At 37.9% G+C, this 14,545-nt stretch overlaps 2 protein-coding genes across 2 annotated transcripts; one reads left to right on the forward strand and one right to left on the reverse strand.

Moving 5' to 3' along the window:
• The first annotated feature begins 425 nt into the window (after positions 1 to 425).
• LOC111030240 lies at positions 426 to 2,608 on the forward strand. The gene has a single exon (XM_022309649.1). The coding sequence runs from the start codon at positions 1,435 to 1,437 to the stop codon at positions 1,960 to 1,962; it is 528 nt and encodes a 175-aa protein (XP_022165341.1). The 5' UTR covers positions 426 to 1,434; the 3' UTR covers positions 1,963 to 2,608.
• On the reverse strand, positions 1,513 to 14,545 carry LOC111030239. Its single transcript, XM_022309648.1, has 3 exons — positions 14,196 to 14,545; positions 11,353 to 13,067; positions 1,513 to 5,462 (listed from the first exon to the last, which is right to left on the reverse strand). Exons 2-3 carry the CDS (start codon positions 13,006 to 13,008, stop codon positions 4,536 to 4,538), a joined length of 2,583 nt encoding a protein of 860 aa, XP_022165340.1. The 5' UTR covers positions 13,009 to 13,067; positions 14,196 to 14,545; the 3' UTR covers positions 1,513 to 4,535.

The following is a 14,545-nucleotide window of genomic DNA, read 5'->3' on the forward strand; positions in this document are numbered from 1 at the left end:
ATTAATTACATAATCGTTATTGAATAGTGTATATAATACTTATATATAGATATGTAATAATAACCCGTAACCGCGTTGTTGACGATACTTCATCATTTTATATTTTTGATGTGTACAATATTTATTAGGTAGGTATATGTACCTATACATTAAATAATTCATAACTAATAAGAAATAACATTAATATTACTTGGACTAATTATATGTCAATAAAGGGTAACGTTAACGTATATATAATATTTTAAGGCGCATACAAATATATTACACATGCATATACATATTATATTATGTTTTAATATTAAATATATGTCTACGCGAGCATTTATTATTATCAATTATAATATACAATAATTATATAATACATCATTCGTAGTGTCTCATAAAAACTATTTACAATAGGTATAATAAAAATATGCCGAGCACTTTAAAGTTAAAATTGATTAAGTGGATTATATGTGTACACATAAATCAATATTAATAATATTATTATGCGTACAATGATTACATCTTCAAAAATTAAATTAGTTCGATCAGTGGCGTATCCAGGAATCATTTTACGGAGGTGTTTTAAAATTAATTAGACTTATAGAAGGTGGGGGACCCCCCACATTCCCGTACTACATTAACAAAGACCATGTATTTATAATTATTATTTTAGGCACACGTGTCGTATGCTATCTACCGTATCTACGTTATCTACCGTAATCGTATCGATATTGTATTTCTATATATTATATATATATTTATAATTCCTTTAGGAATTTCAAAGTTATTTTGTATTTTAGAATTTAGTATGTATTCGTTGATCGCCGAGATCAAACGTCGTAGTTGTGTGTTTTTCATTAATTGTAAATGTATGGTTTTATAAAATGAGTACTTTGGGTGAATTATATAGAAAAATTATTTTTAATGACGAAACTTGTATACAATTTTTAAAAGATCGTGATTTATTACCGAATACAAAACTGTGTACAAAATTAAATTCTATTGGAGAAGAATGTGGTGGTGAAATGAATGAAACTTTAAAAAAAAATCGAAAACGTGATGTAAATGGAGATATTATTATAACAAAATATTTACGATGTAAAAAAAAGGGTTGTCAAACATGGCGATCCATTCGTAAAGAAAATCCATTTTTCACTTACACCGACAAAAATGGAAAAAATAATAGTGGATTAAGTTTATGCGAAATATTGAAACTTGTTTGGTGCTGTGCAAAACAATTTCAAAATATACAAACAGAAAAAATTACTGGTAGAGGACATCACACAGTGTCAAATTGGTATAATTTGTGTCAAGACGTTGTCGTCGAACAGTTTAAACATCGAGGAAAAATGGTAGGTAAAGGATACATCGTACAAATTGACGGGTCACTTTTCCAAGGCAAACGAAAGTACAATAGAGGCAGAATACGGCTTGGAGATCATAGACCTAATGATAATGCAAAATCCTATTCTGATTCAAGTTCTGACGAAGAAAATCAAAATATTGAAAACCAAAATAGAAATAACGGCAAAACAATTTCAAAATATACAAACAGAAAAAATTACTAGTAGAGGACATCACACAGTGTCAGATTGGTATAATTTGTGTCAAGACGTTGTCGTCGAACAGTTTAAACATCGAGGAAAAATGGTAGGTAAAGGATACATCGTACAAATTGACGGGTCACTTTTCCAAGGCAAACGAAAGTACAATAGAGGCAGAATACGGCTTGGAGATCATAGACCTAATGATAATGCAAAATCCTATTCTGATTCAAGTTCTGACGAAGAAAATCAAAATATTGAAAACCAAAATAGAAATAACGGAAATCGCGTTCAAGGGCCTTGGGTGTTTGGTATGTGCTGCTTACGTCAAGATAATATTTTGGAGCGCCGTTATTTTATAGTTGATAAAAGAGGTCGTGAAACATTACTTCCCATAATTGTGGAAGAAATAGAATCTGAAACCACAATTTAATCAGATGAATGGAGAGCTTACAGTACTCTTAAAGAACATGGTTTTCTTTACCAAACTGTTAAAAAAAGCAAAAACTTTATAGATCCACGTGCAGGTGCTCAAACACAGACTATTGAATGCTTATGGAAACACATGAAAGTAAAGTATGGAATCAGAGCTCGTGGAGCGACCAATCTCCTTGAAAGATAATTGCAAGAAGAATGGTGGAGATCCGTCAATCAAAAAAATGTTTTTGAATGTTTTTTACAAGATGTAAAAAAATAAAAAAAAAATAAAATATGAACAACTGTTAACAAACGGGCTATTTAAAATAGGACAACTGTGAACCAACAGGCATTGAGCAGGTTAGTAACTTGAGTTTATAGATTTTTATATAGGATTTATTTGGTAGATAGCATACGACACGTATGCGTAGATTTTTGTAGATATAATTTTTTTGGTAGATAGTATACGACACGTGTGCCTTATTTTAAAACAGTATGTTTAAGATCTACAAGTTGCATAAAACTTGTATATTCTATATCACATCAAATAAATAATACACTATACTACTGGTACTAAAAAAATATGAAATTCAATACAATGAAAATAAATTGGTGGTGTATTATTTATTGGATTTATGTAGATCAAATTGCACTGTGTTTTTAGTTTGGTGAAATATAACAAAATACGGCCGATGGGGGGGTGTTACAACATCCATATCACCCCCTCCCTAAATACGCCCTTGAGTACGATCAATAATATTGTTACAAATATGTATAAATTATAAATTGAAATCAAACGTGTACAATGAAATAAATTGCAAGATATATTAATATCGTAATATCGTCGATTTTTAGTGAAAATTTTTCGCTCCACATGCGTGTTGCTCAAAACCAACAGTAACCCTCCCACAAAATGTTAATGGCCATATTGCCAATTCGAAGGTTCAAAAAAATGAATAAAAAAAATGTATATAATTGTGTACCTGCACCAATTGGCGTGTATTACGTCTGCGGATTAATACAGTCCGCATAGACACCGTAATCACCACCCCCCATACTATGTTAAGTATAATTAATTCTATAATATAAATGTATGATATATACATCTTACTTTAATATAATATTGAATTCACATAATAATTATTATGTATAATAAAAAAATATATTTTTATAATTACAATATTTTAAAAAAACATGTTCACAGAACGTACGTAATAGACAATATATCATGGATATATGGGACCGATAACAACCACCCAAATCCAACCATGGCCGCAGAGGGCCTCAGCGGTCGGGTAGTTTTAAAATAGTAAAAAAAAAATCGCGCTTAAAGCGCCTCATTATTCTCCCTCCTCTCCTGCTCGTGCACTACAACTATAGGTAGATACCGTCGAAAACCGTATGTGCAATTTAGTTGTATGTAACAGCGATTCTCAACCGGGGGGTCACGACTCCTTTGGGGGTCACCAACAATTATTTTAGGGTCGTCAATCCATATGGGAAAAAATTGTTTCACTTAGAATCTTATAATTAATAGTAAGTGTTATAATACATATATATTTTTTTGGATAGTCCGAAAGTCGATAAAAACGTTCATTGAAGTGTACATAATATACCTTTTTTGTAAGATATATAAACAAATAAATACAGTAATAACAGTTGGTTCAATTTTTTAATGCTTACATTGGAAAAGGGTCGTTGTACATCTTGGTGACATTAAAGGGGGTCGCGAACTCGAAAAAAGTTGAGAACCGCTGGTATATAATATAATTAATGATCATACAAACCAAAATCGTCACCTAACCGGATTTTCGGAAACAGCCGACAATCAATACTCCTCCCCCCCCCAAAAAACCCCGTCACCCTAAAAAAGGTTGTGACAGTTGCGCTCGCGAAAATTACCTTCCGCGTTCATCGCTCGCGCCTAAGCGGCTTCGCGTCCGCCTCCCGCCCGTCCGAAGGCGACGACCGCGAGACGGCGTGTGTGTTATTGTATGTGTGAGCGCTTTCCCTCCACCGAACTATGATTACAATAGTTCAGCCGAAGTACAAGCACTACTTTAACCTAACAAGTATTAGCTTACCAATAGGTTCTGACCCCCCACACAAACATGTTAAGGGGGGCCAATTATCTTCTCGAAGAATAAATAAAAATAAAAGAATAAAAAATAAAATTACCACCACCATGCTTACATATTATAGTCTGATATATCACACTAGAATCAGGGCTGTGTTACAATACCAATGGCGGATTGTATGAGACATGTATTAATGTCCAATAGAAAATTGGACTAATCACGAGCCAATAAATCATGTTTAAGGAACCATTAGCTCATTATTGATTTGTTAAATGTTTGGTGATTGTTTATGCTTGCCAGCATAAGATTGAATTTAAAAAGGGAGGGGGGTGTGAGCCCCCCGAAAGTATTTAATGAAATTATAGAAAAATGATAAGATTTAAGATTCTGAGCGATGTCTGAACAAGTCATGTGCTGATAAAATATGTCACTCCAATTGATACACAGACCCGATCATAATAATAATAATACGTTTACATTTTTTTGATTATATCATAAAGTTCTAGTTTCGTCAAGCGTTGTACGGATGACAAAACTGGTAGACGAGCCGTTGCGAACGTTCCGTCTTGCGCATGATACCTTTTTTGTAGTATTGTCGCAAGCTTCGGGACAGTTTGTCGTAGTTCATGGCAGGCCGGTTTTTGCGGCGGCCCCAAAGACGGGCCACGGCTTGGCTGTCTTCGATTTTGAAAACACCAAGCTTCCGGTCTAGCCACCGAATCATCTGCTGCGGCTGCTGTGGCTTGTTTCCAGCGGCGTTTGAGAGCGTCGTCGACGATGCAGACGGTGACGATGGTGACGCGCCACACTGAACCGCTTCGCCGTCCGCGGTGGCCGCCTGCAGCTCCGCGGCTGCCGATGATGCTGTCAACAGTTCCTTGAGGAACTGCCACAAGTGGATGTGTTGCGAAGACGACGTGGAACCGGAAGGGGTGACGGCCGTCGTAACGGCCGGCAATGTCTTTTTTTCTGGCTCGACCACGGCCGCCGTTGTCGAACAGCACGTCGCGGTAGTCTTGACGAGGAGCTGACTCGGTTGAAACTTCGTTTCGGGTACTTCCGACTCGTAGTCATCGTCATCATCATCGTCATCGGCGGCCGTCGTAATGGCCGCGTCGTCGTCCACTTCGATTTTGAAGCACATGTTGTTGCTGCTGTCATTGTCGCCGTTCACGTCGACACTATCACCGGTCGCGCTTTTGAACGTAGTGCTACAAGTGCTACTGTTGCTGTTGCTGCTGCTACTGATGTAGTTGCTGCACACATTGTCAGCTGTGCCGGAGCAATTGCTATCGCCAGCCGGCGATTGAACCTCGGCCGCCGCAGCCGCCGCTTCCATCATGACGGTCATCAGCAGCCTATCGTAATAGTCGTCAGATGCCGTTGCTTCAGTCGTCTTCCAAGTTTGTTGGACCATATTATTATCACCGTCATCGCTCTGAAAGTTTACAAAATTTAAAAATGACTTTTAAAACGTTGTGATAATAACAATATTAATTATATGTGTTAATTAATTAACTTCGGTGACGTGTGTACGCGATGACGTGTGGATATGCCGCGCCGTCACCATGAAATACCTATGTATTATTTACGAAATAGACTGGTATAATACACGGATATAGGCGAGGTATGACGAGTACATGTGGTGGAGAGGGTAGACTATAGGTGTGCGTATTTTGGATTTGATAAAAATAAAACTCTTGCTATACTTAGGCAGATCAAAACAGGTTTGAAACCTATTCGAAAAACCGGTTAGTCCGAAAAAAAAATTGAAACTGTTTACGAACTCGGAACTTGGAAAAAACGAAACTGTTTTCGTCTTTGAAACTCAAAAAAAATCGAAACTGTTTTTGGGCTCGAAATAAACCAAACCAGTTTTGATTCTCAGTCATATATTTAATAGGTCTACTTATGGTTTTCATTTTTTTTTTAACAGGCGTAAAAATGATAATATTCAACAACTTTTCAAAAAAAAATCTGTTTATTACCACAGTTCTTATGAACAAAGAATATATAATATAGAGGCATTCAATTGAAATATGTTTTTATGAGTCATTACTCAATGCTAATCCATTATAAAAGGGCGTTAACTGCAAGAATAAAAACAACTTTTATTACGAAAATATTAATACAACGACATTTGTCAAATAATAAATGTATATGTAATATGATTATACCAAAATTATTTTACGACAAATCACCTGTGTGTGTCAACTTTTTGTAAGAAAATCAAGAATCGAATTTATTTATTTTTACATGTCGAAAACATTAGCAGTGTGGAATATAATGTCACGAATGCAATAAAGTATTATGATATCTGTTACAATTTTGAATTTATATTTGGTATTATATTTTATTACCGCGGTTAATAATTATAGATAGTGTGGGTAGAGGTGATCCGTGTTTTTCTAATGGGATCTGCCACAGTTAGCATAATACTGCGAACATATACTCAGCCTACGACTTGTGAGACGTTAAATTCTTTGAAATTATTACAATATACCTAATACCAATATAGATACTATTATAATATACCCACGGTCATTCAATTATTGTTCTATGTAATTGGCACTGTATTGCTAGTATTATTTACGCAAAGTCATGGGCATAGTATGTAGACTATAATAGTATTATAATACGCTTATGCCCAATGGCATAACATTAAATGATAATAATTAATAATAATGTAATAGGTAAGGTACCTACTGCTATTGTTCGTTCATAAACGAGGCTCTTAATTTTGAGCTTTTTATCGTTTACGGTTTGTAAAACTAATAGTGTTTCCTTTTTATAATTTTAAACAGAAAAATTTGAATTTTATACATTCTGTTTTTTTACGTGAAATATCTTAAAACCAATTCATAAAACAAATAATATAATATATATATATATTAAATACAATGCGCTTTTCTGTGTTTATAGTTATTTGTTTGATTTGGACATAATTGTTGTAATTATTATGCTAGTGTAAGACACGTCATATTAAAAAAAAAGTCTAAAACCCAGGAATACTATATAGGTGTACTGATACAGTGAACTTAACTATGAATCATAATCAAAAACATAATTTTTTGAATGGATTTTCAATTTTGTGATTACGCATCATGAATGTAATTATGATTACACATAATATTATAGGTATTTAAATACTACTTTAATTTAAAGGTTCTCATTATTTCATATTAACTATTAATAGTTACAATTTTTTTATAGTCATGATCAATAACATAATCGTATCTAGAATCTACACATTATTAGCTATACGAATATTATAAAAGTTAGAGTCATAATAGCACTTGAAGTGTGTTAGAATAGATGAATAATTATCTTATTTTCGATGTACCATCTTATTGTTTGATACCTGTTTATCACATAATCACTTGTAAATAAACAAACATGGCTATTGTACATGACATTGTTACTATAATATTCTATGGCACCTTTAAAAAATCGTGATTGTCAATCCGTCCTTATTATCAGTTTAAAATTTGAACTATTTCGCACCCAACATAATATCATGCGTATAGTATTTTATTACATTGGATTCGTGGTGCTAAAAAAATTGTAAAACTGCAGCAACTGATGTTGCAATAGTTAAGAATCTAAAAATGTTTCCATATTTTCAATTTTCTGTTTCTATCTGCGTCGGAAGTTCTTATTTCGATTTCGAACATCACTACAATATACACGCGAGCGCATTAGCAAGCTCGCTGAGATATTTTTTTGTACACGTGAGTGTTCTCCTGCAGCGGACCTTATATATATATATTGCGTGTATAGTTATTATTACTCACGCCGCATTGTACGAGCGGGTACATGACCGGGCCCCCCACGTGCGTCGAAACGAAAAACAAAATCTACAAAAACGTTGACGCACACGATACTATTATGTGATTATCATTCATTTATATATATATATATATATATATATACACACAATCCTCGGGTATATATAGAGTGGCGAGTTCGGACATCGCGGAAGAGCGGCGCGGGGTGTGCATGTTTTTTTTACTTTCTACCGGACACTGCAGCGTCGTCGTCATGCGCGCTCCTTTCGAAACGATCAAATTCCGAATGCGTCGGCGGGCGCGGTCGCCGTGTATATAATATCATATTATTGTGTGTGTATGTAAATATAGAAACAGGTGTATATATAATATAATATATTATTATCATTACTATATATTATATTATTATGTGTCCCGGCACAAGGTTATCCGACGAGTGTAGTATGAGTGCCTATATAAGACGCCGCGGTGGTGATTGCGCAACGGACACGCGTGGCAAACTATACACCGGTCAGGTGTGAGATGAAACGGGCGAGGGGAGAGATCGTCGACCACAATCGGACATTTTATTTTTACATATTATTATTTTATTCCTGCATCACTATATTATTTTATACAACAGTTTAACATGGAGTATTATGCCCCGCGAACGAAAGGACTTGGGGGAAAAAAAATTGTGATTTATATAAATCGAAATATTATGTACACATTATAATATATAATATAGACTACACATGTGCGAATAAAAATTGGCCAATAATTTATAACATTGTTACCTCCTAAAGCAATCTTATCGAACAAATCTTCATAATACACCCATTTAATTATATATTAACATATTATACGAAATGGAATGGGTTGAATTTATTTAACTATTCAAATAAAATGAATGTAATTTTGATAATAATATTCTGGAAAGCGAGACAATAATATAATATGTACATACACCGCGCACGAGCTATAAATTATAACTATACGACACGTTAAATGTTGATCTTGAAAACATTTCAAGAAAAATTTAAATATTCTTATATAGTGCCAAGATTATGCATAGATATGCAATAGTCTTTGAATACATTTACTAATGTTCGTATTATTTCAATTATTGCGCAATCGCTCAATTACCACTTATTAGTTATTGTTGAAATATGCGAACATACTTTCTAAAGTAGTACATACGATCTCAGTTAGGTATTATAATAACTATAAAAATGTAAGAGTGCGCAATATAGGATCCAACTTTTCTAACCAAATTTTATTTTCAATTGACCTAATAGTTACCAATTATTCGATATTTGTACCAATTCCTATTACATTCATTTATGTAAAAAAACAAGGCACTATCGTATTTTCGTATTATAATTTATAATTATATGACAATTATATTATTTTGCATACATTTTTATTAAAATCTTAAGCTTTGTATTTAAAATATGAGACCAAACTTCTTCCGGGTTAATATTAATCTATCTTTTTATCGTTTTTTTATACTTCTAAATTTAGGACATTTTAATTCAAACACAAATAGCTGGAGACGGATTCAACAAATACTTAAAACAAATATTGATAGATTGGTTTTGGACTTTATGTCCGAACATAAAAAAATATGTATAGAACTAAGAGAGTAAATCATACAAATATTCATTGGAATTATATTCATAAAAATATTGAATCCCAACATTTGTTTAAAAAAAAATGTATTCGTAACCTTTTCTATAACATATTATACAATATTTCTTCAAATATTATTTTAATACTTAATTATAATGCAATGATAGGTAACTGTTTAAATATAAAAAACAATATTCGATTGTCATGTGCAAAAACTATATCAGACATTGAAAAAATTCATGGGTGATCCACTCTGTGTAGAAACTTATATAGAGGTTGAACAAAGAACCTTTAAACACTCTCCGAGGAATTATATTATATTGATAATATAACTTTTATTTCAAACAGTCCAGCATGGTTTTCAAACAAAATATGGAGGACAGATGAACAAAGAAACATACATTTATTTTTATGTATTATTTAGATACGATATAACATTAAAATATTATATGTAAACAATAATTAATCATATTATACAATGACGTCGCGCGAGCTGTCGTATATATATCCGCCGTTCTAAATCAGTCTGCTCGTGCAGTACGTATTGCATATATAATACGGCGGGATACCACGACGCACTTTTCGTCCGGGGGGGGGTGGAGGCTTTTGTTTTATTTTTTGACGTCGATCCCGCGGTACACATCGTCGTACGCCCTCCCTCCCCGTCACGAATCGCAAGGCGGCCCGGGGCGCCGTCGGCGGAGTTTGGCGCGCATGTTAACGGACAAGTCGAATATTATAATATAGGTACAATATAATATTATTATTGTAATTATTATTATATTATATTATGATCATGGTAATAATAATAACGTCGCCGCCGCAACACGCACCTGATTGTGTATAGTAATGATAATAATAATAATTTAACATGGCAACAACCGCAGCGGCGTGTATATTATAATATAATGGAATAGCCGTCAGCGGTAGGTGTGGTGGAGGGGTGCTGGGTCGGCGAGGAGAGGGTTATATTATTATTATTATTATTATTATATTCTACATGGATGGCGATGCGTAATAAAATAGAAATCATATTAAAGCCGCTCCGGGCGTACGGAATAGTTTTTGTAATTTTTTTTTACAACGACGGGCGCACGCGAAAACCTGTTCCGCGCGCCGCGGCGATGGAATGTGGGCCGCGCCTGGGCGTTTCCTCGGCTCGCAATCGCCGCACCTAATTTTCTTGTTGAGCTCTGAGACTACGATATTATAATTTTATTATTAAAGTTACGTCATGTCGTCGTCCAAGTCGTAGGTTCGAGCTATTTTTTTCGTTTCGTTTTTTTTTCCTTTTGTCGTGTGTAGGTACTTGGCAGACAACGAAAACTGCGAGCACGTTACGCCCCTTCCCCACCTCACCACTTCCATTAAGTATATAATACATCGCAACTTAGAATGAGCCCAACATCAAAATCGAATATAATAAGATCGTTGAGGGGTAACGACCCTCGGTGCGGTCATTTGGGCGTCACACTGCAGAAGTAGCCTAACCACACAGCGAGTGGAGGGAGGTCGGGAATAATACAGCGAAAGTTCCAAATAACGCGAACTTACGTTTAATGAAATTTTTTTTTTAGAACCTTAACAAAATCAGAACCAAATTTATTGAATTCCATTTACACAACGAATTTCTAGATAATACGAATAACATGTTATATGTAGGTATTTTGTTGTCCGTTTAGATTCGTATAATATTGAAGTTTCACTATAAAGGAACAATGTGGACTTCGTTACGATGGGAATTCAAGTCACTCTCGAGTATTGTTCAGTTAATCATTTCAGAGCATATATAAATACTGATATCACGATGCAGTGATCAACAAATCGTGGAAAACACATCCCACCACTCACCAGACTTAAAATATTTGTAATAATATCTATAATATAAATTGTGTGATTCGTTATGTTATAGTAAAATATTATATTTACCGTGCTCGTCGTCGATGGGTCGCCACACGAAGATGGCGGTGGCGTGACGGATGGCACTGGAGCCGAAGTCTGTGGGCTGTACGCCACTTCGGCAGAAGCAACGGAGTAGTAGCCTTGGTCGAAGCCGCCACTGCCGCCGATGCCGTAGCTGTTGCAATAATCACTAACGCTGCAGCAGTCGTCCACGATGTTAACGATGTCCACTGCATGGTCGCCGTTCTGCGGCTGTTGTTGTTGTTGTTGTTGTTGTTGTTGTTGTTGTTGTTGATGTTGTTGTCGCCGACGGTAGAGGTCTTGTTGCAGAGCCTGATGATCAGCGGCGGTGTCTGTGGCGTATGAATAAAAATCGGCAATGCTGGCGCCCGTTGTCGCAGCGGCGGCCGCCGCCACCATACGGTCCAACCACGACGGTGACGTAGCGGCGGAATAATAGGGGCCGCCGTACAACAGCAGTTCGTCGTCGTCGGCGACGTCTTGTCGGGACGCCTGTCCACCGTCCATTTGCAGGGACGGCGGCACGTCTAGTCGGCGGCGGCTGCCTTGCGGCGGCCCGCTCTCGTCTTCGGAACAGCTAGTCTCGGCACGTGGTCTGCGGCGCGCGGGCTTCACCGTATTGGCCGTCGGGACGACGTCGTCGTCAGCGTTTCCGCCGCGTAACATTTCGATTAGCAGTCTGTGTTTGTTGTTGTTGTTGCTGTTGTTGCTTTTGCTCTGGGTGTTCTGCGAGACGGCCTCGTGCTTAATTGTCGTCGTCGTCGTCGTCGTCGCCACTTCGGTGGTGGATTCGACTATGGCCATTGGCGGCGAATCAACAGGGCGAGTGGGCGACAACGGTATCGAGGGCTGCGGTGCTGTGGCTGTCAATAATGATCTCAAGAGAGTGGTCTTTCCGGCGCGGTCCTTGGAGGCAGAGGTGGTGTCGGTCATCGCCGTCGTCGCGTCGACAAGCTGGCCGGCCGGGATTATCGGCTCGGTGGTTTTGGATTGATGGACACCGGCGGTCGTGGTAGACACCACGGGCGGGGCCACCGGAGGCTGTTGATGGAAAATTGATTTTGCGTCTTCTTCAGTGTTGACGCCGCTCAAACAACACATGTCATCGTATATGGATAGAAGTTGCTGTAAGTCCAGTTGCTGTTGCAGTGACGTTGACGTCGCGGATGTCGGGTAGTAACAGTTACCATCGCCGCCGACGCCGTCCACGGACGTGTTGGTGTGCACGGTAACCGTCGCGGAAATGGCGGCCCCGGGCACCCGACAGTCTGCCGACGAGGCGTCGCTGAAGTATCCGTCGCTGGCGCCGTTTATGAGCAGCGACAAGTCGAAACCGTCAAACTCGTCTCCGTCCATCGTTTGGTGGTGCTGTTGCTGTTGGGAAGACGAAGACGTAATTTGCTGGTGTTGGTGTCCGGCTACCACACCACCGTCGTCGGCGAGTTGCTGGGCCGCGGTTGTCGACCACCACCAGAAATCAGTCGGGGCATCTGCAGCGGTTTGCTGTTGCTGCTGTTGTTGTTGCTGCTGCTGTTGTTGTTGTTGTTGTGGTAGTTGTTGTTGTTGTATATTCGCCATCATCATGGTCGTTGGGTTGCCAGCATTGGTTGTGGTTGCCGTCGTGCCTGTATAACAATCGGCGCCGCCGCCGCTGTGAATCATAGCGGGGGCGCGATGTTTGTCGTAATTGTCAAACACGGACAAAAACGCCACCACGAAAACTGCAGAGGAAAAAAAACAATTCTAAATATTATTAAAGCAAATTAACGAACATATACATTATATAATATAATTATATTGCGCACGAGGAGGGCTCGCGCGAAAAGCCAATTTATAATTTTATAATATATAATAAAATGTATGGATCACTCGCACAGTCGCACACTAGTCGTAGCCCTAGTCGTTCGTTCGTTTGCTCCAGAGTAGGAAGTGGTGGTGGATGAAGACGATGAGGAGGAGGAGGGCTGCAGGTATGCCGCCGTCAAATTTCTTTTATTCGTCCATGACGACGTGCAGATATATAGCTGCTGCGCGTGCGTGTGTGTGGGAAATGCGGCGGCGGCGGCGGCGGCGGTTTAGTGACATAGATTTCGCCGCCGCCACCGATGCCATGAGCTGCTCTCTCTTTTCTGCAGCAGCGACGACAGCGCTATACTTATAACTTATTATTACGGCGGCGGCGACGACTGCCGAGGAGAGAGTGTGCAGACGCCGCCGCAACATATTTTGCGCGTATGCGTGCGGAAGCTGTGTATACAGCGTGCCTATAATAACACACACGAATGCGTGCCGCGTGTATGTATATACTATACGGAGTGCACACAGCCATCACATAAAACACGCGTGGTGGCAGGATGTCAAGTGCGGGGCACGTGCATTGGTGAGATATGTAATATAGGGTATAGACAGGGTCTAAGGAAGTCACGTGGTGGCGGCGGAGAATAAGAGAGATGACTGACTGTATAAGGAGATGACGTGTCCGTCGACAATTTATTATATTACACTTAAATCGGTGGTGCCTGAGGTAAAACTGTGTGATTTTTATGTACAAATCATTTTAAAAAATCCCGTGAAGGTGACGAGCGCGCGTTCAAGTCTCCTCCGAGTACGTAAAATAATATTATGTTTATGTATATTGGTATACCTAGATAATTTAGGTATCGTAAATACCGAACATTATAATAAAAATATGTACACATGACGGTTAAATAATATAAGACTATATATATATATAGATTTGGCAAAAAGTATCGTTTTCGAGTACCCATGTCCTATAGGTATATTGTATGCATAAACATAAATCGAATGCGCAATCAATAATAATTACAAATCATAAAGTATATACGTACGTGGATAGTCGTCTCTGTCGTCTCTGGAACGCTTCCGCCGCAAAAAATGTCTTGGAATCGTACAACAGAAGTAGCGTAGTCACGTAAACTGTTTAGGCCCAATATTTTCACCGATGTACACAATTACACCAGACACGGTCGCTGTGGCAGCAATGGTTTTGACTGATGATTGTTGAGACGGTACAGGAAATGAGGCTGTAGCACATGCGTAGAGTCAGTCGTTTCAGTGCGTACGTGTGAAACTGCTATTGCTCTACTGAACATCGCATGTTTGTGCTACGGCAACGGTGCGGATATCATGCACCGATATACAGGTATATAGTAACTAGTAGGCGATTGGTTGTAAGTGA

Source organism: Myzus persicae, unplaced genomic scaffold (genome assembly GCF_001856785.1).
Source record: "Myzus persicae strain clone G006 unplaced genomic scaffold, MPER_G0061.0, whole genome shotgun sequence".
Lineage (NCBI taxonomy): Eukaryota > Metazoa > Arthropoda > Insecta > Hemiptera > Aphididae > Myzus > Myzus persicae.

What these genes read in the sequence shown, in the direction of transcription:
- LOC111030240 (XM_022309649.1), top strand. Translation starts at nt 1,435, where the DNA reads ATGATAATGCAAAATCCTATTCTGATTCAAGTTCTGACGAAGAAAATC.
- LOC111030239 (XM_022309648.1), bottom strand. Translation starts at nt 13,008, where the DNA reads ATGATTCACAGCGGCGGCGGCGCCGATTGTTATACAGGCACGACGGCA. An exon ending in ACCCATCGACGACGAGCACG is followed by an intron (nt 5,463 to 11,352) that starts GTAAATATAATA and finishes GTAAACTTTCAG; the next exon opens with AGCGATGACGGTGATAATAA.